The sequence below is a fragment of the Zootermopsis nevadensis genome, unplaced genomic scaffold (genome assembly GCF_977971745.1).
Source record: "Zootermopsis nevadensis isolate Lab colony 2312 unplaced genomic scaffold, Znev_1.0 Znev_ptg000061l, whole genome shotgun sequence".
Taxonomy (NCBI): domain Eukaryota; kingdom Metazoa; phylum Arthropoda; class Insecta; order Blattodea; family Termopsidae; genus Zootermopsis; species Zootermopsis nevadensis.
In genome coordinates this window covers 18,286,631-18,311,438 of record NW_028259192.1, presented here as the reverse complement: position 1 = coordinate 18,311,438, position 24,808 = coordinate 18,286,631, and the positions used below count along the sequence as shown (strand labels likewise).

General features: G+C 39.2%; 1 protein-coding gene across 2 annotated transcripts in view; it reads left to right on the top strand.

Moving 5' to 3' along the window:
• The window catches only part of Meltrin (disintegrin and metalloproteinase domain-containing protein meltrin), a 110,870-nt gene that overhangs the window by 70,643 nt on the left and 15,419 nt on the right, over window positions 1-24,808 (top strand). For both annotated transcript variants that reach the window (XM_022074435.2, XM_087340627.1), the window contains exons 3-13: window positions 13,380-13,459; window positions 15,036-15,111; window positions 16,281-16,363; window positions 17,353-17,504; window positions 18,299-18,360; window positions 19,318-19,482; window positions 20,615-20,784; window positions 21,988-22,203; window positions 22,570-22,668; window positions 23,132-23,291; window positions 24,061-24,201. In XM_022074435.2, coding sequence (XP_021930127.2) covers window positions 13,380-13,459; window positions 15,036-15,111; window positions 16,281-16,363; window positions 17,353-17,504; window positions 18,299-18,360; window positions 19,318-19,482; window positions 20,615-20,784; window positions 21,988-22,203; window positions 22,570-22,668; window positions 23,132-23,291; window positions 24,061-24,201 — 1,404 coding nt within the window. The remainder of the gene's footprint in view (window positions 1-13,379; window positions 13,460-15,035; window positions 15,112-16,280; window positions 16,364-17,352; window positions 17,505-18,298; window positions 18,361-19,317; window positions 19,483-20,614; window positions 20,785-21,987; window positions 22,204-22,569; window positions 22,669-23,131; window positions 23,292-24,060; window positions 24,202-24,808) is intronic.

The window sequence follows — 24,808 nt, the reverse complement described above, 5'->3', positions numbered from 1 at the left end:
ATCGAAAACAGGCAAGTCATTTTCACTTTAGTTTTAAAAAAATAACATAGCATCCGTTGAATGAAGAACTAACTTTTATGTGCCTTGTGACTTCCGACCCAAATTCATAGCCGGGTATGGTGTCGAGGTTATGGCGTGCTACGTTTCACTTTTAATAGGTCGAGATTGAACGGAAATAATTACAGAATGTGTGTCAGCACGGGTCTCCTTATCAGTGAACTGAGGTGAAAGCAATCGTTGAATGCCTTCTGCATGCGAAGTTCCTGTAGGTACTGTACTGACCTTAGTAGATGCATTGCAGAACATGTACAGCGGACATGCAGATTCGCGTTTCTGTTCGATGTTTTATACGGCACCATATGTCCAAATTATAGCAAATGTTAACTTTCGGATGGTTGTCAGTTAGCTTATAGCGTACCGCAGTTGTATATTTCAACCAAATAAAGTGGAGTGTTTAACTGAAATTCGGATCTGTGTTTCTGGAAGTAGAGGAACGAAAAATGTAGTGTTTTATATTTAAGACACAACCCAAATTACAACTGCATTTTTAAATTCTGGCGACATCAATATAACAAGACAAACGAGTTGATTTTTTAGTTTTTATTTGTCAGGAAAAAGTTATAAAACATCTTTACAGCAGATGCTGAAAATGTCTGCAACCTCCTGAAGACAAGCTTCCGCCCTTTTTAGTGTTTTATGACTCTGCGAAGTGTTTCTAGACCATTGTTGGCAGCAGTCTGTTCAGTATTGTGTTTTAGTTCCTTCGAGCGTTTTAGTTTATTGGGATAAAATCTTTCTCTGAGACTTCCCCTCAGGAAGAAGTAATTGTGAACGCACCATGATCGCATCTGCACAGTTTTCCAGAGTATGCGTACAGTCACAGACACTACGAGGCAGAGAATGGAACAGCATTAACCATTTATAAAAAAAATCTTAAATTACGAGGCGCGTCCACAAAGTAAGTTTCCCACTCGTCCCACAGCTAGCAAACCTTATATTGCGCGAAGCGACTGTGCGTACGTGATAGAGCAATGACGTAGTATGGCGCATGCACTAACGGTACTTCCCGCGTTCTCACATTAGCATCGTTGCAGCTGTTGAAGATGGAGGTTCTTATTCCAGCTCCCGCCGACTGTGAAGTGCGGTCAGTGATAACGCTAGGCCGCACACGGCTCGACGGACAGCAAGTCTCCTGCAGGAGTTCAGCTGGGAGGTGTTTAATCATTCACCCTACAGCCCGGACCTCGCTCCCAGTGATTTCCATCTTTTCCTACACCTCAAGAAATTCCTGTCCGGTCAGCGTCAGCGTTTTGAGAATGACAGAGAGGCGGAGATGGTTGTCACACAGTGGTTCCAATCCCAGGCGGCAGACTTCTACGACACAGGTATTCAAAAGTTGGTCCCACGGTATGACAAATGTCTCAATTCCGGTGGCGAATATGTTGAAAAATAGCTGGACACTTGCTGTATCTGTTGCAATAAATATTTCCATGAAATTGTGTTTTGTTTCTGTAAGCGGCCCCAGGGAAACTTACTTTGTGGACGAGCCTCGTAGTTGGTGACTGAATATTATTTTGCAAAACATGCGTTTTTACAAGTTTTATTTTTAAGAGTTAAACTTTAACAAAAACCACGGTAGTTTGACAGCGGATGCACAAAATAGTGGACTTTCATATAAAATATACAATGCTGATACGCTTTGATTTCGCTCACTGCCTCTTTACGTTCAGTTACAGAAGTAATGCCATGCGTGCTTCTTTGTTTCTGCTGCGTGTTATGTACCCAGCCCATATTCACCACCGCGATTTAGTCACGATAGAAATGTGTTGGCATTTATATAAGGTCGTAGGCTCCTCCTTGCAGTCAGACATACTGCACGCAGTAGACGAATGTCCGTTAATGAGCAAGACAGAGACGCCAGACCAGGTTCATTTGGGAAATACCTCTGTCGGCGACGAACAAGACATGTGTTGCAGTATAACAAGACCCAGGAACGTCCTGCCTCACACAAATTAAGTGCTGCTGGAATTCTAGAATGGAGAGAAGTCGATTTATTGCTTGCATGTCTTTCAAGCTAAGTACCTGCCGGGTTACTGAAGCTATGGCAATGGCTGTCAACTGTTTGAGCAACAGTACTTAGTGTCATTTAACCCTTTGAAGTCGAAGCTCCGTACCTCAAAGAAAACAACACAGCCATTACAAATATCAGTTTCTTAATGCTGTTTAGGGAAGTATCGGTGTTTACTCTGAGAATCATACGAAACACACTGTCGGTAAAACTCTAAGAGTTATTGCAGAGCTGGTGGTACATACCACTCAGCTTTAGATGGTTAAGAGAATGGAGTACTAGTGACGTGCGACACATTTTAGGCAGATTTTCGTCTGTCATGCAGGACGATACCTTGGCGCGTGTTCGAATATCTTTTGACGCAGTTATGGTAGGATGGTTTGCTTCTTGTGCACGCATTTTCAGTCCTTGGTATCTGCTGTGTTGCTGGAAGTCATGCGGACTGTGCGTATGTTACGCTCATTGTTGTGCCTTCGCAGTGTTGCAATACGTGAGAGAAGTTCAGAACAGGAAATGAAGACGCGATCTGGAGGGCCTTGACAAGGTTGTGGTGGGAAGGAGAACGTAGCACATCTCGGGGCCAGGTCAGGTTGAAGGCGTGTGGGCGCTCAGCGGGATACAACCACCATAAGCCTCGGGGTTCTGACTACGTGGCGCCACGCGGTTTGCTGTGAGGCTGGCCGCTACAGTAGGAATTCTCATAACCCTATAAATATTGTAAATTAACATGTTAACAATTTTGATATGTATCGCAAAGGAAACTTTTAAAATGTTGGTTGTCACATAAGGATACCATCTTCCTATATTTTATTACGCCTATAATAATCTTGGTTATCTTTCTATTGTATTTGAGAGGAGCCGGAAGATGGCCATGCAATACGCCGAAACATATCGCTGCAAAATTTGAAAGTGCTATCACTTTACTAAGAACAAAAAACACGCGCAGAATAGGATTTTTAGGTTGTATAGTTCCGATTATTGATTTATTTTTTCATTCAGTTTACTTTAAAATTGACCACGAAACCATCCGCTCTGTTACCTACACATTTGAAGACGTGTCCTTGAATAACTACATTTCAGTCAGTATCGTGTGATGAAGTTTTGGAATAAATATGTTTAAACAGATTCCACAGAACAAAAATGCAAGAACAGAAATCTAGCTGCTCTTTCTAAAGTTGTATTTTTATTTCAGCTCTAAAGTTCTTAATGATGGAAAGTGTTTCGAAAAAAAGCAACATTTCCTGATGTTACATTACGTTGAGATATCCCCATAAACACCATAGAGATGAAGTAACTGTTGAAATTGAAGGTCAATATAGCCTATAAAGAACAGAAAAAACGTAGAATGTATTGTTAATCATACAGCCAGTTACGAAGTGGAACTGAGAGTAGACAGTGGACGTCTCTTTTGCAATCATTCTAGAACATGGAAATTAGTGTTCCAGTTGAGTGTGGCAGTTCGTCTGTTTTGAAAACAAACAGAAAAAGTTTCTATTCTTGTGGAATATCATATCTAACAATTACACTGCTATTTGTGTTCCATTCATTTACTTTTGTTCAGCTTTTGACACTATAGACCCAAGTCATAGAAGTTGATTCGGTGTAGTTAAATAGCCAAGAATGAATGTCGCTTTACCACCATGGCCCCCATCGGCTTGGTTTGTTCTCCCGGGATGCAGCTGGCCTTTTGACTCTCTTGTAGGAAACGGAAGACGGACACGATAATTCACTTCCAGTTTGTGACACTTCCTACGTTATTTCCAGGACATGTTATGAAGCACAAAGGTGCGGGGGGAATTATCTGGACCCAAGAGAGACGGAGTGGGAAATACGCATTCATCTGACCAAACACGCTTTTACAGAAGCTGAATGTTTATTCCAGTGTTTACAAAAAATTCCTGTTTGATTCTGTTCTGTACCAGTTGAATTCAATCCCACACAAATGCATTGTTTAACTGAGGCTAGTTTTAATATTATCCTCCTTTCTACACTACTGTCTTCCAGATATCTCTTCTCTCGAGGCTTCTGAACAAAAATTGGTATGCATTTCTAATCTCAGCTCCTGCATGCTACATGTTCCGCCCATTGTATGGCCGTCTGCTACACCTAACCTCTCAGGTACGAATTATAATGGGACCACACTAAATCAATTATTAATTACATGAAAGTTGAAATCACCATTTTTTTTAAGTTTTGTACATTTTTTCTATTCAGCGTTTTATTTTGAATGAATTGCCGCCAGATAAAATTAAAGCATTTTATTTCAGCTGTACGAAATGCATGTATCCGAAATGCCTAGTTAACATCCGTGTTAGCACGTCCAACAATTCAAAAACGAAAAATTAAAACTCATCTGTTTTACTTTCGTCGTTCAGTGGTACTCCATTTGCTGGATCGCGTCAGTACCGATCGGATAAAATTCATATTTAACCACTTCCAGCGCCAGTACGAGTCGATGCTACAAGCCTGTAGTTTGAGCTTCTGACAGCAACGTAAAATAAACTGTCAATAAGTAAGTAAATAAATAAATAAATAAAGTCGTCATGATGCTGTGTAATGCTGTTGATTCTGAATGCGCCGTGCTGTATGAACAGTTAGTTACTGGAGGAAACGAAGAAGTTTACCTTGAACGGGCCCTGCTTTTTGCCGACAGTCAGTGGATTGGTTGGGCGAAGGTTTGGGCAAGATTGATATAAGGAATGCAATTTGTTTGCTGAACGATTCAGTGCGTCCCTGTTAGGCTTAATCGAGTGTGTGTCGAAGTTACTCTAGTCCCAGATCTACAAATAAAAATTCGAAAAATTTGTATCCACTGGGTGTCATCCACCGGTCCAGCCTGCCTCAGTTGCGCTTTAGAATTTGAGTAAACATCTCCATCGCTATGTCTAAAGGAAGTGCAAGATCTTAACTATACACGTAACACTTCAGAACTCTGGTTATTTACGAAGGCTGAACATTTTTTTAACCTTCTTATGTAGTAATATGTCCGAACTTTAATAAATGAAGCAGTGACTACAGTGGGACTTGAAGATGGCTGTCTTCTGCAATGTTGCGCCTTGTAGTCTGGTTGAAGTTTACCGACGTTTCAGACGCACTTCCAGCGTGCATCATTAGGGTGACGAGTTTTCGTGATGGTGTGTATCAGACATCAACAATGTGCCTGACATTACCGCATAACCGGTTGCCAGGTCATGAGTGATGGGTTTGAATGCAAAACTGGAATTACGGTCGTGAATGCGATGGTTCATGTCTGTAGAGAGTTGTCGTTAGTGCAAGACTGAAGCTAGAGCCACGTCTCCTTAAATCTGCCTAGAATAATCGATTATATATATATATATATATATATATATATATATATATATAGAGAGAGAGAGAGAGAGAGACTTTAATATCAAGTAACTTCTGCGAATATCTACCACCGTGATTACACATATTCCTTGAGATTTTCTGATTTATTCATATTCTCTGGATATTACCTTCAAGCTCATTTTAATGATACCCTTTTATCACTTTGGTCTGCCCTATAACTGCTTGGCGTCCGTGAAGAATTAAAACAGTACAGAAATGAATACCCTCTGCCCCCTTACCGAAAAATGAGCCTTAATTAATTTTCTACTATTTCAGATGACAGTTGACTAGATGTAACATTTCATGCCAACCACAAAAAATAACAGTTGTCGGATTTCCTACCTGTCTATAGACAACACATCATGCATCATTGCGTGACGTGTTTCAGCAATGCAGGCGTTTCTTGTTGCTGCTAGCTAACATATTCGTTCCCGTAGGCATCTGCGAAACTATTCACAGACAAATATTAGTGAAACGGCAGTCAGGATTCTACGCGTGCACCAAAATGATGTGGTGATTGATGACGCGAGCTGGATTTACCAACAAAAGTTTGTAAGCAAGAGCTAGATTGCAGTCAGTGTACAAGGTTCGTGTTTGTTTCTGTAGATCATAACTGGACAGTTCAATTTACTAGGGGGCCGGATGCAGCTATTTCGCAGTGACCGCAGATTGGAGGACACTGTAATGATTCGGTTTCAGTGGTTCAGACTCTGTAGCGCCAAATAATAGAATGGCTAATGAATTGGAAATTATATGAAAGTAAGTGAAAGTATCGACATAATTTTTATTGGAGAGTAACTTCGTAACGGTTTGTCCTTGGTAAAAAGTACTCATATCAATTTTCATTAAAATTTCTTCCTCCGTAGCGAAGTTATTACTTTAGGAACTACAGCTTGAGGGACGTTTTCATCTGGGAGGTCTGCGTTGTGAGTCTCTATCTGGAGACCTGTTATCTTGGTAAATATTTTTCTTATTTTTTTCACCAGTCTTTTAAGATATATGCCGGAAGAACCTCAAATCTCACTCGGCCACTTCGCGTTGTCTCGGGCTTTACTTTTGGTAATGAGTCTGCTCTGAAAATTTGGGGGCACCTGTTCTATTATTATGTTAATCGAGGGCTGGATGGATTTTCCAATCTTACAGAGCAAATATTGCGGTGTAATTGGAAGTCTAGAGTGTTCGCAGTTCCATGTCAGTAGCGCTTGCTTCTATTGTATTCTCCTTTCGCCTGCTACAGACTACCTACTGTGCACAGGAGGCAGAGAAGTTGCTGCTATAGCACGGGGAACATATTTCCCGTTCTTCTCGTGTGCAAGTGAGGCTTACGTCATGACCGCCCGAACGCGTAGCTGTCTGTCTGCGCACGTTTAGACAGACGGGGACCACATGATGCTGGAAAGGAGTTATTTAGTCACGTACATAATGCTACTGTATGACTGAACTTTCTGCTAATATGTCCCGACTCGGGAAGGTTTAGACATCCTTGCTGTATAATTAAATTAATCATGTCCTAGGTGGATTGTATCAGTCTTGCAGTACAAATATTCCAGTCTAATTAGAAGCGCGTGATTGTCCTCAGTAACAGTAGCGTCTGCTTCCGTTTTAAACTGGATTCTTTGTGTCTGTCGTTTCTTGTTCAGACTACCTGCAATACAGGACAGCCAGGAATGTTGTTGTCGTAGCATGGGGAACCTTTCTTATTACTTCCAGTTAACAAATCCTGATTATAGTGGACTTTAGTTGTTCGATTGATGCAATAACAGAGATTTCTTCTATTCGAACTACGATTCGATTGGCAAAGGCCACAAATACAGTAATGCTAAATCTAGTAAATATTTTTTTGAGCCTAGGAACAAAGTCGGCTGATGACGGCCGATTAGACCAGAAGGCTCTGAATGCGATGTTTCACTCGTGAAGAATGTCAAAACTGCAATATTTTGGGGCTGGGAAAAAAGCCAGGTGTCGTGTGGATTGGGCCACGGTTGCAGAAGCACGCGATTAGGGCAGAACAGTGTTTAGGGATGTCATGCTACAAGGCGTTATCGATTGCCTGCCCATGTACTCTGCACTCAACACAGCATTTTTTTTTTGCGTGTTTTTCCTTTCCTTAACAGCTTTCGGGTTGAGGGGGGGCGAGAATTAACGACGGTCTTGTGTGTTATAATTATTACGACAGTGCTGCAATGGTGGGTATTTTAGAAATTGTTTTTATTTTATTTTACTTGTGAAAGAAGAGAAATGACACAATTTAGACTTTTAAAACCAGTTTCCAGGTTTTGATATTGTACGTCATTCCATATTTATTACTTTTTTTGCATAAAGTTTTTCAAGAAAGTATTAATCTCTTTAACCTTAACACCGATTCTTAGTTAAAAACCGAGGAAGTACAGTAGTACACCTTCTCACTTTGTCTGTACCTCGACCAATGAATACGGAATAACGACATTGTACTGTTTGTGGGAACTTTGCCTTGCGTCATTAATACCAACCAAACTTTGGCACAGGACTGGGACATCCAAATTTACTTTCTCTTGTGCTCGGACTGCAGGAACGCTGTTTGTTTTAATCGAGTCAGTGAACAACGACGGAATTTCGCACACCTGTCACTTGGTTTCTTGCCACTCGTCTTTGAATGCTGAACCGTTTGGGGGAATACGGCGATGACAGCGTCGCGTATATTTTGCAGGCACATCGAATTTCCAGGAAACGTAAAGATTATAGAAAGTACAAGAATAAATAATATCCAAAATGGCTGGAACAGCCTGGACGAAATATTTTTGCTCGTTGTGCTTGTATTGAGCGAAGTACTAGCAACTATCTGCACAGACTCTCGGTGCTGTGCCTGAATAATCAATGCTGGCCACGCACACAAAATTTGGAACATATTGCTGCGTGCGGTGGCCTTAGTGTTGTGGCAACTCACACAGAGAGGACAGTTCAAGGCTAGAAATGAGTGGCAACCCTGACTGAACAACTGGACCTGAAAGAGTAAAATTAAGAAGTAGAGAGGATTATAGTAGCGTCGTCTGAGCAATTCGAGCTGAAAGAGGGATGTGTTCAGGACTAGGATAGATTAGTAGTCATGGTTGAACAAATTAAGGCGAGAATGACAATTTTGAGGTTATAGCAACAACCGTATCTGAATATAAACCCATTTTCCGATCAACAAATATAAACAAATTGGTCTTTGGAAGGAGTGCTCTGGACTGAGATTAGATGACAATCCTGGCTGAACAAATGAAAGTCCGAGAAAGTACTTCAAGTCTGTAATGAAGTTGGATCTGTTCGCAAAAGAATGAAACCATGGGCTAAATATACAGGACCGAGTGTTAATTCTGCATGAGCAGATGAAGCTGTAAGAAAGAAAGAAGTTCTGGGCTGGACTGGGGCTGGAACTGAAATTCAAAAATGGATTGTTAACCCTTCTTGAATAAAACTAACAGACTAATTGCCTAATTGACGAAATCCTTGGTACACGCTCTTCTTCGAATGGGTGACAGTTAATTAGATTTGCGAGAAATTGCATTTTAATCAAAAGATTTATTTTCGTCATCACAAAACAAAATAATCACATAGCTTACACAAAGGCATTATCTAAGATCCGTTTTTAGTTCATTTTTAAATTAATTAAGAATCCGTTTGACTCAAAGCAAATATTTATCTTTTTGGCTAACGTAATTAAAATCAAATTATTGGTGGGTGGGGGGGGACCTTAGAAGTTAAAGACGGTATCCTCAGTCTCGTGTAATTGTCACCCAGTTTGCAGATGAAACAAAGTCATATTACTTAATGTTGAACTGTAATTTAATGCTCTCTGTTCTATCATTGCTATACTTAACTGTCACTTTATACTCCCACGTCTTAATTTTAATTTAGTGGATTGATGACCAAGTGTCTGAGTGACGTAATATTAATTTAGTTAGCCCACGACTCCTGCTTAATTTCGTGACCGTAGCACATGCATACAAAATGTCTTCCTTGAATTCATTTCTTGCATGTCGCGTGTTACAGACAGTGCCCAAATCATACTAGTTCAGAGTTTTCTTAGACTGCGATTTCATTTTCGTTCTTTGTTTATGTTCTTTTTGTCTCTCTTTTCTCCGAGGCCTGTGGATACACTGCTTCACAGATTCCCTGACGAAGATTAAGAAACCCGAATATGTGTCTTCAGGCCCTCATCATTGCTCTAGGCCAGACAGAGCTGATAAGCTGTGTTTCGTGTAATTACCATCACCATATTGTTCATCGTAGACCATCCGTGACCTACATGTTGCCGTGGGTTTGAGATAGCAACCCCTTCCACCTGCACTCCAGGGAATTAATTACAACCCCACACACACATACCGACACTACAGCCCTCCCAAGCGCCTAAATGGCGTATAGTGGGACAGATTTTTTTACTTTACAAAGAAACACTACTTCTATGATGTTTCATGCATCGAAGCATTCCGAACTTGCACTAAATATCACTGCAGTCAAACTATTCACACATACTTCATGTTTCATTGTTGAAGGACGTAAACTGGATTGAGGTTTCCCAGAATCGAATACAAACGGCGGGCGTTGAAGTCACTAGTAGTGTTCAGCTTCTTGTGCAAAGTATTTTCAGGGTCGAAAAATACATCCAATCGAGCGTGGTGTAGTAGTTAGTTATTTTCCTCCGTGTTTGGGATGTCCCGTTTTCGAACCTCATTCGTGAAGCTCTCTGCTCTGAGGATGTTCATGATTTTATTAAGTACCTCCAGCAAATTTTTATGTAATGCATTAAAATAGGCCACGGTCGCTACTCCTGCGTACTTTATAATTATTTCAACGCCCCATCCTTTTCGACGAAGTACTGGCCTATGGCTTTATATTATGCATTTGAGAAAGCTTCGTTAAGTTTACAAAAGAATCTGAAGTTCATAGACTGTTTGGTAGGCTGTCCGCGTGAGCTACAAGGTAGGAGGTTGTCTAGGCGGCTTTTGTATCGCTAGTTGATATTCCTTCAGTGGCCTGGCTATCAAAACGTGCAGGTTTCGCTAGTTCCTGCTGGACTGGTAAATTCCTCTTGCCCCTTCCGGTCCAATCTTCACCCAACGTCCCGCCTACATAACAAGGGTGTCAGATCTTGAAGCTGCTACTTTAGTTTCTTTCATAAGTTCTAATTGTCTTAGGTATAAAATTATAAGTGGCCATTTTCAGAATTCTAACTTAATTTCTGAACTCATTATTTTAATTTAAAAACAGTAACAGCCCTATGAGAGCCAAAGCCGACTAGCTAGCTGGCTGCTGGCCTCACGTTCACATGCCTAAGCAGAGGTGAACGATCATCCAACCAGATATAGGATGACGTGTGGTCAGCACGACGAACCCCCAGCCATTGCTACCTTTCCTGACCGGATTACGCTACCCATTGTAGCTCCCCAATTTCCTCACGATGCTGGGTTGGCACCGGTCGAAAATCTCATGAGAAATTTCTTTCCCCGAGACTCGAACCAGCGAGCATTCCGTATCAACTGTCCGAAGCATGATGCCTCAGACCGCACGGCTACGGCGCGGGACAAACAGTATTTTAGCCCTGTCAAATTTCTATTTATTTTCCTGAATTTCCCCGGAGAAAATCTTATCTGTACTCGGATCCAAATATTATAGATAAATGTTAATATGGAACGGAATAATTTCTGAATATGTAGACCTGTGAACGATTATCATTTCATTACGTGAGACAGGTTTCTAATGAAACCTTGTTCCCGGAGGAAACAGCGATAAAATTACGAGAAACGCCTACGTATTACTGCTCCTCCCTACTTCAAATATAATCAGCTTCACAGTGCATTATCATCCTACGCCTCTTCGCCTGTCCAAGTCAGTCAGTCACTTGGCCCGTAGCCTGCCAATGAACCAGACAGTCCCCTTGGTTCAGTGAAGCAGTTAATGGGCCGCGCCGAGTTGAATCATTTGCGACTGTTCGAATTTAGTTACAGGTCTTTCAACCCGTTACAAAAGAGTTCATTCAATTGAACATCGGAACTGAATGCAGTTAACCAACCAGCCACCCGGATTGCCAAGGTTCTTCTCAAGTTTTCCGTCCGTTTCAAACAAATTCTTCTCTGTTCCTATAGTGAACGGCTACACGAATTGCCACTGCCGCTTGTCTATTAGCGGTCGTCTGTCATGATAGACTGATAGGTAATTGTACTAATTCCGGACACAGTTTATAATTCTTCCTCTTACGGTTGTTGTAACGTAATTCCTCCATTAATGCCACTCAAATGGCAGAGAGTAATCGGCTAGAGTAATGGAAATCTAACGATGTATACAACAACGCGTGTTGATTGGTTATAATAATTTCTATCCAGTTTCTTCTTTAGTGTATTTGCCAACAGCAAAGAGCCTAAGACAGGCAAACGACTACGATCTTGATGATAACGTAATACTAAAATGATAATAATTATATCAAAAACAATAGGATATATTAACGAGACTTCTTTGGTCTGCTAAATATAAGCCTGGTAAAGAATCTCACCGTCCGAACAGAAGGGGTTCGATCTCCGACAGAGCAGTTTCCTTATGCCACTTTCAGAAGTACCGTTTTTCTATCCAGTAAGTTGGCTGTCGAGAAAGTCCTTTTATACGATGAAACGGCTGAAGAAAAAACCACTCAGACCACTGTGTTCACTTGGAACCGATCCTCTGCACGCCCATAAGCCGAATGGAGAATTTCTTGCAGTGAGATTAGATTTGTTTATTTATTTATTTATTAATTCATTCCTTTATCGGTGCTGCCGGTATCAGATTATAAAGCGCCGAATGCATGGATCATTAGTGAATAATGAATTGAAAAAGATGTGGAGAGAAGCGGACGTGGCTTCATTTAAGGTACTATCCCGGCATTTTTCTAGAGGCACTGAAAAACCAGTCACGATATTCGGTCTTCTGGCCGAGATTGGAACCGGCCTTCCCGAAGAATACGAAACAGGAGTGAATCAACATATTACGTGTGAAACTGCATATTCATAACCCTCCCGGTAAGTGTAGGGCAGTGAGGAAAAAAACACAAAATTCAGATTTCTTCCTCTCGTGGGGATAGAGGCTTAAGCGAACAACACGACCTTGTGGATAACAGACGATGTTAATTCTTGGCGTCGAGTCTGTTGGAATGTCGTTTTCGCAAACCCCCCGCCATATCCTGCCAAGCCAATGCATGTGTAGTGGAATTAATTCTATCTGAATGAGAACTGCCATCTGTATGTGAGAGGCGAGATGTGAGTTATAGCTCGGACTGTGGCTCCAGAGCCTAAGCAGAAATGGTGAATGAGAATGTTCTTCATAATGGTCGCGTGGGCTGTGACGATAGTGGGTAGAGGGATGAAGATGACGGTAATGATCATGATCATGATCATGAAGGCAAAGCTGAGACAGAAAATTGTCAACGCTGTTTCAGTAGAAGGCGGTACGTAGCGTCGAATAAAAGGAGACGATGATCGTGAATGTTTAGGACAAAAGGGTTTGGGAGAAGGCAAGGTGTTGGAGCGTTACTTTTTCAAAAGTGTTAACCAAATCCCAAGATTAGTGTCATGAACATTTTGGCAGTTGAGTAAAAAATTTGGACGAGACAACTGTCGTTAAATAAACTATAAATAAATATACATTATAGTTTACACTGTCATGCACTCTCTCTGCCCCTCAAGCCTATGCTGTATTTCTTCTTATTGTGCTTACTTCGGCAAAGAGGAAGCATTAGTTGCATCGAGGTAGTTTCCCAGTGTTTGTGTGGAGCAACACAGGAAATTCGTGAAACCAGCAGTTGTGACATCTTGAGAATTACGTTTACCACTTAATGTTTTTGAACAAGGACTGTTGATTATGTACCTAAATATGATCCACCATACTGATTTTTCTGCTTACATATGCTATCTTATTAAATGTCTGTCTTGTCAAAATTTTCATTTTGGTCTGACAAATGTTTCTTCTGTTGCAGGGTGTTGGTCACATACATGACTTGACAATAGGGTATGACATAAATGGGAATGATTATGTATTGGACCTTCGCCTAAACAGGTACGTTAAAGTTCTTCACCGGAATCCTCGTAAACCAACTGCAAAATGAAAAGTATTCTGACAGAAATGAGGTGAAGATTTCTGTCTTCTGGGTTGTTGCGATGTGTGGGCTGGTAGAAGTTTACTGGCGTTTCAGAGGTCATCGTCCCGATGATGGAGGCAGCAAGGACCTCTGAAACATTGGTAAACTTCTACCAGAGTACATGGCACACCAACCCAGAAGACGGCCATCTTCAGACTCATCGCTGTGAAAACCTCAGATCCTACTTAACATGTAGGTGCTTATTATGCATATTTTCATTCTTCCATCCATTGCAGTATTTGCTATAGGGAGGAAATACCTGATCAACCTAATAAAATGGTAGTTCATGTGTCTCTTGCATGTCCTGTCCAAACCAAGTTCGATGCATGATTATGATTATAGTGCATGCATTTCTTAATTTGTTCTAGTTTAATTTGATAAAATACTATCATAAATGTAATTACTGATTTTGTAGATGATGCTGTTGAAACTTCAGTGGTTAAATTAATTTACACAGTTTTATATGTTCCATTTCATGTCCTTTTTTATACTCATGGTAACAGTGTTTAGCTTTTTTTACAACAGACACAAACTAGAGGGCCAAGGTTCCAATTCTGGATTGTCACTAAACTAGACAGTCTTTATCCTGCCACATTTTAGTCTTTGTCTGATTTGTAAGCTCCCAGCTTCATCAGAGCGCATGATTATTAGTATCAGACCAGAACAAGTTTCTAGTCTATCCTTTATTAAATTATAGAATAAATGTATGAATTTATAGTTGTCACAATTTTTCTCTTTAAAAAATAAAGTTTGCCCCACTACGTGCCATACAGGCGCTTGGGGTGAGAGTAGGTATAGCTCCTCCCTTTCTTGACCTCGGCACTAGAGGGGGATGAGTGGTCGGCATCACGCCCCGGCCGGCTTTACCCCCGAGAAAGGACTCCGATACCCATTGTAGAGGAGGCTGGGTGGGCCCCAGAGCCGGTCTGGACGCAGAGGCTAGAGGAAAAATCCTCTGGCCCCGTCGGGAATTGAACCCTGGTCGTCCAGCCCGTAGCTAGTCACTATACTGACTGAGCTATCCCCGCTCATTATTTTTTTTCTCTTTACCAAACATTATTAGAATGATCAGATCATGGAGGATGAAATTGGCAGTTCATGCGAATGGTAGTATGCATGGGAGACACAAGAAATGCATGAACAGTCTTGGTTGGGAAGCCTGAATCGAAGAGACCACTCAGAAGACCTGGATGTAGATGGGATGATAATACAGTATTAAAATTTGTCTCAGGGAAATGGGGTAGGAGGGTGAGGAATGGATTGATCTGGTTCAGAATAAGGGCTGTTAGTGGGTTTTTATGAACATGGTAATGAACTTTGGGTTGTGGAATTTCTTTGACTAGTTGAGCATACTATATGTTTATCAAGGACTGTACTCCATGGAGTTACTTAATATAGTTGCTTTATTTAGTTATCAAAATTCTTTTATGACTGTAAGTAAAAACTTTGTAAAACATTGGTTTTGTTATGTAAATGATTTTTGTTTTGTTTCAGGGAGTTGGTCCCAAAGTCATATTTTGAACGATATCAGCACAATGGTCAGCATGTTGTAAATAAACCAACTGGAAAGGTGAGTTCATATCGCATGCAGGAATTCCCTTCCAATTCCTTTTCCCCTCATTAACATAACACTTGTTAATTAGGAAATAACTTGTCTGTTAAGTATCATGGTTCCTCACTTGGTGGTTACAAATATACATGCTCTCTTAAATAATCACCAATAATAAATAAATTATATCAGTAATTGACACATATTTCATCCTCAGTGGACCCAAGGTTTGTGGGTTCAAACCCGCCAGGGTCGATGGATTTTTAAGGGTGATAAAAATCGGTAGCACAACTTCCTTTGGAGGGAAAGCCGGCAGTTCCATGTCATAGATTTACGGCATGTAAAAGAACCTTACGATTATGAACAAGATGTTTCATCAGCAAAATTCAGCGGCCACTTCTCACCCATGTCTCTCCTGATTCTCTACTAGATGGCTGTAGCAGACAAATCAAGATTGAGTAGAAATTGTGCAGAGGCAGAGTGGGCTCGTCACTCACTACTCAAATGTACAAGACTAATAAGGACAAGTTGCCTTGAGCAACTGTCCCAGAAGAGGTCGATAGCCCATTCCTTGTAGAGGATATGGATGGATGGATGGATGGATGTGTATTTATTTATTTATGTTGTTTCAGTTGTATAGGTTACATAACACTGAATAGTAGGATGACTGGATGATTTTTTTTAATGGGTTAATGAATTTATTCAGCCTGTGTCATATACAAATTACAGAAAGTGGAATTTCTCTGGTCTTATACTTCCACCTTCTGGATTTGTATGGGTCATCACTGAAGAAAGGTGTGGTAGTTTAAATGCCTATATTTACTGATGTATTGCACTGACATAATTGAATTTGATGTCAGTTTGTAGTTTCTTAAGTGAAAGCATGTTCAGTATGGTTGCTGTGCATCCATTACCATTTACTGATGTTAACTGAAGTCTTTCATAACTTCAGCCTTAGTGGTGCTGTGGTCTATTCCTTAATTTCCTCAGCCATATGTGGACTATTTTTGTAGGCATTATTCTTCCTACTTGCCAACAGCAAGAAAGCCAATTAGAGGTCTTGATACCATAATATTTGTGTCAATTTTTATAATCCCAAACTAGCTGTGGGCCCTTGCTTTGTTTTAAAACACATATGTTTTGCCTTTAACATAATGCAGCTTTTGATCAAGCCATGTTCATGTTTACAGGACATTGAGCTTTGCCAGTACCAGGGAAAGCTCCGAGGCATCCACAACTCATGGGCAGCCATATCTACATGTCATGGTCTCAGGTAAGGTTTGCTGCAAGGCACTGTCAAGTTGTTGAAGGTAGCAAATGGGACATAACATCAGTTTTGACGCTGCCATCATAAAATTGTCTCATATGTGACTACTTTTTTAACATGCTTCTGAAAATTCCAGAAGGGTGGGTTTCAGCCTGTAATACTCAATTTAATTTTCATTATGTGTACTTTTTGTATTCTTAGCAAATAAAATGAATTTTATTAACTGAAAGATCTAAATTGGTACAGAAGAAGTATAGTCAAGACATGAGTCCTTTTCTACTTCAACGTAAAATATGTGGCAGTAAATTTATGCCAAAAAACTGTAAGATTTTTATTGTGGATTTACAAATTTATTAGTGATATCTTTGGAATTGCTATTGTATATATTGTTTTGTGATGCAATTTTTAATGAAGGTTTTATTGATGTCCAATAATTTCATAAATGACCTTCCACAAACATTCATTTGCATCACTAAACACGAAGCTATCAGCACTTTTCCAGAGGAGAGTCATTTTGTGAGTTCTGCTGGCCTACACTAGGGGTCAGCAGCTGTGGCCCATGGGCTTATTTGCACTTGTATTTTGCATTTACTCTTGAGTCATACGATAATAATAACAATGGAAGAACTGAAGCCCATTCAAAAGGTTAATGATCTGTAGATATGAGTGAACACATTGAGTTATCTTCATGCTTTACATTGTGACAGTTATTCATGAGAAGTGTAAATATGTATTTTTATAAGATCTCTGTTACAGTTAGAATTCTGAATTCATTTGTGCCAAAGCCTTTATTTAGTCTGGTGGTCAGGGGGAGACAACTTTCTTAATATGTAACTTACATGACTGTTACACCACAACAGGTATTCCCTTAGCCCTTAAAATGCACATAATGAATATCTAGCTAAAATGAATAAGCTGTACATGTCATGTCTTGGTTTATATTTCTGTATTAAGAAAATCTTCATGTTCTTTCATGCAATCTTTGTGCTTTCCAGTGGTGTGATATTTGATGGTGAAGAACTGCATTACCTGGAGAGAGGTTCAACTGATGAGGGAGGTGGAAATGATGTTGAGGGAGGGGGGGATGAAATTTCAGCTGTGCATTTCCTTTACAGACATGCAGACATGAAGACAAACCAAACTTGTGGTGAGAAAGTTGTATTTAAATACAGTGAAACCTCGATGCATCGTTTTTGAAGTGGGAGAGAAATAAAAATGATGAATACAGGAAAACGACAGTTGCTGGAAAGCATTAAAAATGAGAAAAAATTAAAATAGTGCATTTTTCTCTTTTGCATACACAAAACAAAACACATAAAACCTGTTTCAAAGTTACTTCTTTTTGCCAAAAAAGTCTTTAATGGATAACTTTACGTTTTAGGTGAAACAGAGTTTGGCTTCTGTTTGGAGATAATATTTTGGTCATTGGTCAGGGTACTGAGTCTCGTGAGGTTTATCATAGTTTTCCCCAGTCCTGCCATGTAAATGACATTATAGTATCTGCAAATTGGCCACAACTACCAACTTTTAGATATTTTCCTTATCATCATTCATGGTAATATTGATATCTCATATAACATCTGCAGTTGAGATAACATACTTTAACAACCTAAGAAGTAGTTGAGTTTTCCAATTAGTATTTAAATGCCAGGCATATCCTCAGACTTTAAGGAACCACCTACAAGGTTACATACACATGCAACAGCCCTGAAGGCCACAGTCGACATCTCCAGTACTGTGAGAATCTCATATACCATGTTCATAATTTTTAAAGCATTAACAAATGCCTCACACTAAATCTTTAGGTATATTTTATTATCTTGTCATAAGAGTTTCACTTGATTAATTTCTGTGAAAATCTTGGAACAGAACTTGAATGTGTGTTTAGTGTTTATCAGGCAACTTAACTTTCCACTCATTCTTTTGTGTTAATGTTTCTAGGATACTCAGGGACACCACATCATCATAATTTAGATAATCAGGAATTTAACAGAATTCTCAGGGTAAGTTCATGCTGCTTGCGATAAATTATCAGTTATTCTCATTTTGTATTTCAACCACTGAGAGAACTATATGATATTAAATCCTTTATACTGGTTATATGTGGAAAATAACTGGCATAAATCTCAACTGAAATGAACCATTTTCACTGATGCTTTTTCATTGTTTTCATTAGTATGTCCAACAAAAATTATTTGATAGAATACTTCATTAGGTAAGATTCCACACTTTTAATAATAACTACAAGAAATACAGGCAGTTAAAACTGACTGGAAAACCTTTGTTGGAAATTATCCTAGATTTGTAAGACTTGAGGTTCTCACAGCGGTGAATATGAAGATTTCTGTCTTCTGGGTTATTGCGCTGTGTAGTCTGGTCGATGTTAACCAACGTTTCAGAGGTCATACTGCCTCCGTCATCAGGGCGATGAATATCATCGCCCTGATGACGGAGGCAGTATGACCTCTGAAACGTTGGTTAACATCGACCAGACTACACAGCGCAATAACCCAGAAGACAGAAATCTTCATATCCTAGATTTCTTGAGAGAGTTGCAGTGAAGCTTGAGTTATGAAGGACACTGTGATGAGACTTTCACTGCACCTTGTTACAGTTCTTAATGCAAACTGGTGAAATAACTTCAACATGCTTGTTTCAGTTTATATAAATTTGCATATTTTACCCTATTGAAAGCATACATATGGGTAATAAAATAACTACATAGATTCAAGTTTTTCTTGGTAGACTTGAAACATAAACTTTCAGAACATATGGGGTGGTAATCATAAAATATACTCAGTAACAGTTACTTTGAATCCTAGGATGCTGCAACTAATGTAAATTGTATAATATCAAGGAGTTTGACCCACCTCCCATTGCCTGCTATAAGTTTCAAGGATTGGTACTATGATAAACATACTTTTGTATCTGTAAGAAAGAGAATGGTGATGATGTTGCAGTACAAACGTAACACAGATGTGATTCGTGGGCCATACAATGCTAACAAACAATCACGCTATGTTGAGTTGGTGCTGGTTGTGGACAATAAAGAATACAAAGCATTTGGAGAAAGTCGAGAGAAGGTTAATCACCACTGCAAGGAGATTGCCAATATCATCAATGCCGTGAGTAATTTTACATAACAAGAGAGTTTGTATGTCATTTATGATCTCTTATATCAAAGAATATAAACTGGAAGTATTTTAAAACAAAGTGTTAAGGAAATACTTGAAATTGAGAGACATAACCTAGGCAGCAATGAAGATACTTTTGCAACAGAGAACTTTGTTATGTAATATAAGTATGTTTACAGTTCATTTGGTCTGTACACATGACTTTGATGTGAGAAATAAACAGAATTTTGGTGAGGAAGCCTTTTTCATTTTAAATACTTAAAATAAAGTAAAGTAAAGCCATCCTGCTATACACCATGTAGGCACTTGGAGGGGGGAAGAGGAGGTATAGCTCCTACTCATTCTTAACCTTGGCACTAGATGGGGGTGAGTGGCCAGCATTATGCCCTGGCCATGCTTTACCCCCGGGAAAGAACCCTGGTACCCATTAGATAGGAGGCTGGATGGGCCCCAGAGCCAGTCTGGACACAGTGGCTAGAGGAAATTCGTCTGTCGGGGATCTAACCTTGGTTGTCCAATCCGTAGCCAGTCACTATACTGACTGAGCTACACCATTGTAAATACTTGGAAAATAAAAATTGGGATGTTGAGGAAGTAGTTTTTTTTAGGGCAGAATGTATTGAGATAGCTCAGGGTTAGGTCCAGTGGTGGTAGGCTTATTTTTATTATTGTGTACTGATTATAGTCCACTTTTTAATTATTAATTTTTTGTTTCTATAATATTTTATAACATTGCTGTAAATAAGAATGTGTAAGGCAGTGTGCCACTGATTCAGATCTGTTCTTGTTAATTTCTCAGCAACCAAGAATGGAATCATATGATCATTAGCATTCCTGAAGTTTGGGTTACATCATTCAGAGTGAAATCAGGAAGATGGATTGAGTTTAACTAACTAGTTTTTGTCTCTGAAGTTGTATGTATTATATATGCAGAAATTGTGAACACAATTTGTGGTCATTGAAGTACACATTATATTATTCACAGCCCACTCATCTGTCACAGATTAATATAATATAGAGGAAATAACATTTTCTTCACTGTGCCAGTTTCAAATCAGTACTTGTCCTGTACAAGAAATTTGTGACTTAGATCTGGGATGCATATTCCTGCATCATGTTACAGTTGTATGTGCCACTCAACATCTTCATTGCACTGGTGGGGGTTGTGGTGTGGACAGAATATGACGAGATTGCCATCTCATCAAACGGCGATGCTACACTGACCAACTTCTTGCATTACCGCCGTGAACGATTAGTCAAAGAGCATCCAAATGACAACGCCCAGCTGTTAACGTATGTTGGAATTGCAATGGCATACATTATACTTGTGATGAGGCTGGTTTTAGTGCAGACAAGAACCTCATGAATTCAAATTCAAAATCTCAGAGATGTTTTGAAAGCACCAGATTAACCCTTTTGGTGCAAAGCTCACAATAATACAAAGTGTGCCAGCAGCATGTTTTCATAGAACTTGCGTCATGTTACTGCAGCTGTCACGTTTATGGACCAGTAATTTTCGTGGAAGAGAGTGGCATCTGTTTACTGTATGTAGAAGCATTTTCTTGTGTAAAATGTCACAAAATATAGCTTTATTTTAGAAGTTGTACCATACCATGTTATAGGTACTGCTGTCCAGTTCATAGTGGCTTGTTTTAGATGTAAACAGATTACAGAAAATGTCATAAGGAAACTTTTATTCTGATTCTGAATCTGAGGGTGAATGTAAAGATAAAAGCTAATAAAAAAGGAGAGAACATAATTAAGAAATTTAAATACACTAATACAATCAAATAATTTTGTGCTATCAAAAATTATGCAGCAAAAGATTTAAGGATCTGAAATATCTCTTTTTGACTTGATATGGATAGGTAGTTTTTGCCTTCAAGCTTATCTTTTCATTTCTGTGTATTCTAATTAGAGATGATGGGTGATATTTATTCTTTTATTTTATTATTGATGTGCATTAAGTGCCTGTATTTACTCTTTCATGGTGTTATGTGTTAGTAGTGATCCATTTAATTTTCATCACTTTATAAGCAGAATGACTACATCAGTAGTTATGTTGGACACTGTCCATTTTCTGAGGTATATTTGGTGTAAACAGTGGTTTGGGATTTGGCTTACTTCCGTCTTCAGATGATTTGTTTTAATTATACTGACACATATCCTTCATTGTTTTTTTTTTTATTTCTAATTTTACTGGCAGACACTGGGATTAAACCCAGAACTCTTGACCTATGGTCACCCCTGTTGTCCAGTGGTGAACTTCGAAGGTTTCCAGGTTTGAGGACCACTACGGTGGTTTTAATAGTTAACATATAACTATAGTTTGTTAACTAAGTAATTCTGTATAATAATTTACATTTAATGTCTTTATTAACAGATTTTGTTAGAACTGCATCAATAGGTTACATGAGTCACTCAGTTCATACATTCACACTTTATCCTCTAAATCTTTTTGTTGAGGCAAATATTTTTGTTTTTGACCTATTACAGGCGAGTGCTGTTTGAAGGTGGTGTTGTTGGTAAAGCTTTGAAAGGACCCATCTGCACATTTGAGTTCTCAGGTGGTGTAAGCATGGACCACAGTAAAGTGGTGGGGCTTGTTGCCACCACAGTTGCCCATGAGATGGGGCACAACTTTGGCATGGAGCATGACACAAATGAGTGCCAGTGTCCAAGTGAACGGTGCATTATGGCACCCTCATCTAGGTGAGTACAGAGTTGCCAAATTAACATTTATTTTGATTGTGGCCTTCTGGGTTATGAGGTCAAGTGTTCTTATGGGTGATTACTAACATTTTGTAGGAACCTATTGCCACCATTTGCAGGGAATTAAAATTGCAGAAAATCTAGCTTGCATACATATATCATGATAGTATGTAGGAGTGCCATTACCAGCAAACTGTGCTTAACCACCCTTATGCAGTTCTACATACGAACTACAATGTCACTATTTGTTTTCTAATCCCTTTATTTAAGAAACAATTACATTATACTGGTATTATGAACCTGCAAAATGTATGTTAATAAAGTTGTGGTATGAATTGTTGAACTTTATTTTCTTGCTTCTTTTAGTTCATTGAGTCCAACGCAGTGGAGTTCATGTAGTTTAGAGTATCTGGCACTTGCCTTTGAACATGGGATGGACTACTGCCTGCAGAACAAGCCTCAAAGGTAAAGCTGCAAGCTAACTTTTTGTGACACAGGACTTAGTGCCTCCAGTTATTTACTAGCTTTGCATAAATTCATCATAATCATCCTCTGGCCAAAATGACCTGTAATAGATAATACAAGACAGATTCCATCCATCTTTTTAGAGATCTTCCTATGTGTCTTCTTTCATGGGATTGATTATTGTGTAGTTCTTTAGCACATCATTTCAGAGTCAAGTGGTTGACTTTTTTTACATTTTGTCCCAAGTTAAAATATTTACCAAGAGACTAGTTATCCCGACTGAGGTTGTCTGTGGTCTTCTTCAGATCCTTCAAGCAAATGTCTGATTGGTAAATCTTCCATATTTTAGGCCATGGCTGCTTTCATCCATGTCTTTTGCAAATCATTATTTACTAATCATTCTAGTATTAAATGTTAACCTAAAAAGACTCATTGTCATTTCTGTGTTTTTCTTTTGTGGCAGCCTGTTTGACAGTCCAGTGTGTGGGAATGGGTTTGTGGAGGCTGGCGAGCAATGCGACTGTGGAATGAAAGGACACTGTGACAACCCTTGCTGCAATGCGTCCACATGTATGCTGTTTGCCAATGCATCATGTGCTACAGGAGAATGCTGTGACCTGAAGGTATGTGGCCATAAAGTTAATTTTTTATCACATATGGTTTGCATTGAAGATTAGTGTTCACACTAAATGGGGCCACATGAAGAGATGCTCTGGACATCTGGCTCACAGGCCATAGGTTGAATACCCTTGTATTAACACATCTTTAAATACCATTAATATCAGCTAAGTTTCAATCACTGATTTTTTCATCTTTTTTTGCAAAATACAGTGTGCATGCAATATTGTATATTATCAGACATAATCAGCTCAGTACATGACAAAAGCAGTCTGACTTTAAATGTTGACCATGAGCTGCTGAAGAAATAGAATGAACTGTAAACATGCCTGGAGATGCAGTAAAATGTCAGAACACATGCTTTGCAGCCATGTTGCTGCACAGTGCCATTTATCTTACATATGAATTCAGTATTGATACTTTTATATTTCCTTGTATTTCCCATCAGAGTATTTGATACAAAGAAAGTGCCTGTTAGAAGTACAATACAAATTGCATGATTAGGTTGATGCTATATAATCTTTGGACATGGCAAAGTATTGTATATAAACTAAAAAACATGAGTGAAATATCCTTTGAATGATATGATTAGTTGTTTTGTAGCCTTTGTTGCCTACAGAACCTGTATTTTGTGTACATTCAATGTTTCCAATGTGAATACAAACTTCTGGGTAGTAATACATACAAACACTTAATAACTTGTAAGAAGTAATGTGTGTTTGTCATTCATTAATTTTATATGTCTTTCTCTGTTAATGTTATCTGCCACTTTAGACCTGTCGGCCCAAGACAGCAGGTAGCACTTGCCGGTCAGCAGACCACGAATGTGATCTTTCTGAGTACTGCACAGGGCAGTCAGAGTACTGTCCTGACGATGTATTCAAGATGGATGGTGAATTATGTGACAGAGGCAAGGTGAGTTTGTCGCTACACAGGGATGCAAGTGTTTGGATGGTGCATTAGTTTATTTTTCTTTGAGAGTACCTTGTTTCCAAATGTTTGGAGTAGTTTGGAAAATGCGTTGAATTTCTGTTGGTTTGAGAGGGAAGAGTTTTTGTATGATTTTAAGTGTTGACAGTATGCAAGTGTTGTGGGTCGTGCTGTGTAGGGTGTTTCTCTGATGGGCAACAAGCACCTGTGAAATGTCAGTAAACTTTTACCAGAGTACATGGTACAACAATCCAGACAGCAGCCATCTTTTAAAATTTTCTTCCAATAGTATGTTAACTTCCACAGCATTGGGATGATGATATTAAGTTAGTATTCAGAGGTTCTCTGTTGCAGTCCCAGTTGCTGTCACAAGAAAGTAAATAAGAAAGTCTTTCTTTAATATCCAGCACTTTGAAGATGAAATAGAACCAATTCCTAAGATATTACTTTGTATGATTTTATGATATCCAATTAATAAGATAATGTCAAAAGTCTGTAGGAAGTCACTGTTGCATTCACCATTTTGTTTCATTTCCAAATTCAAGATTTTAACAGCAGGTAAATTAAAATAAATTGTGTTTGTATCTTGGTT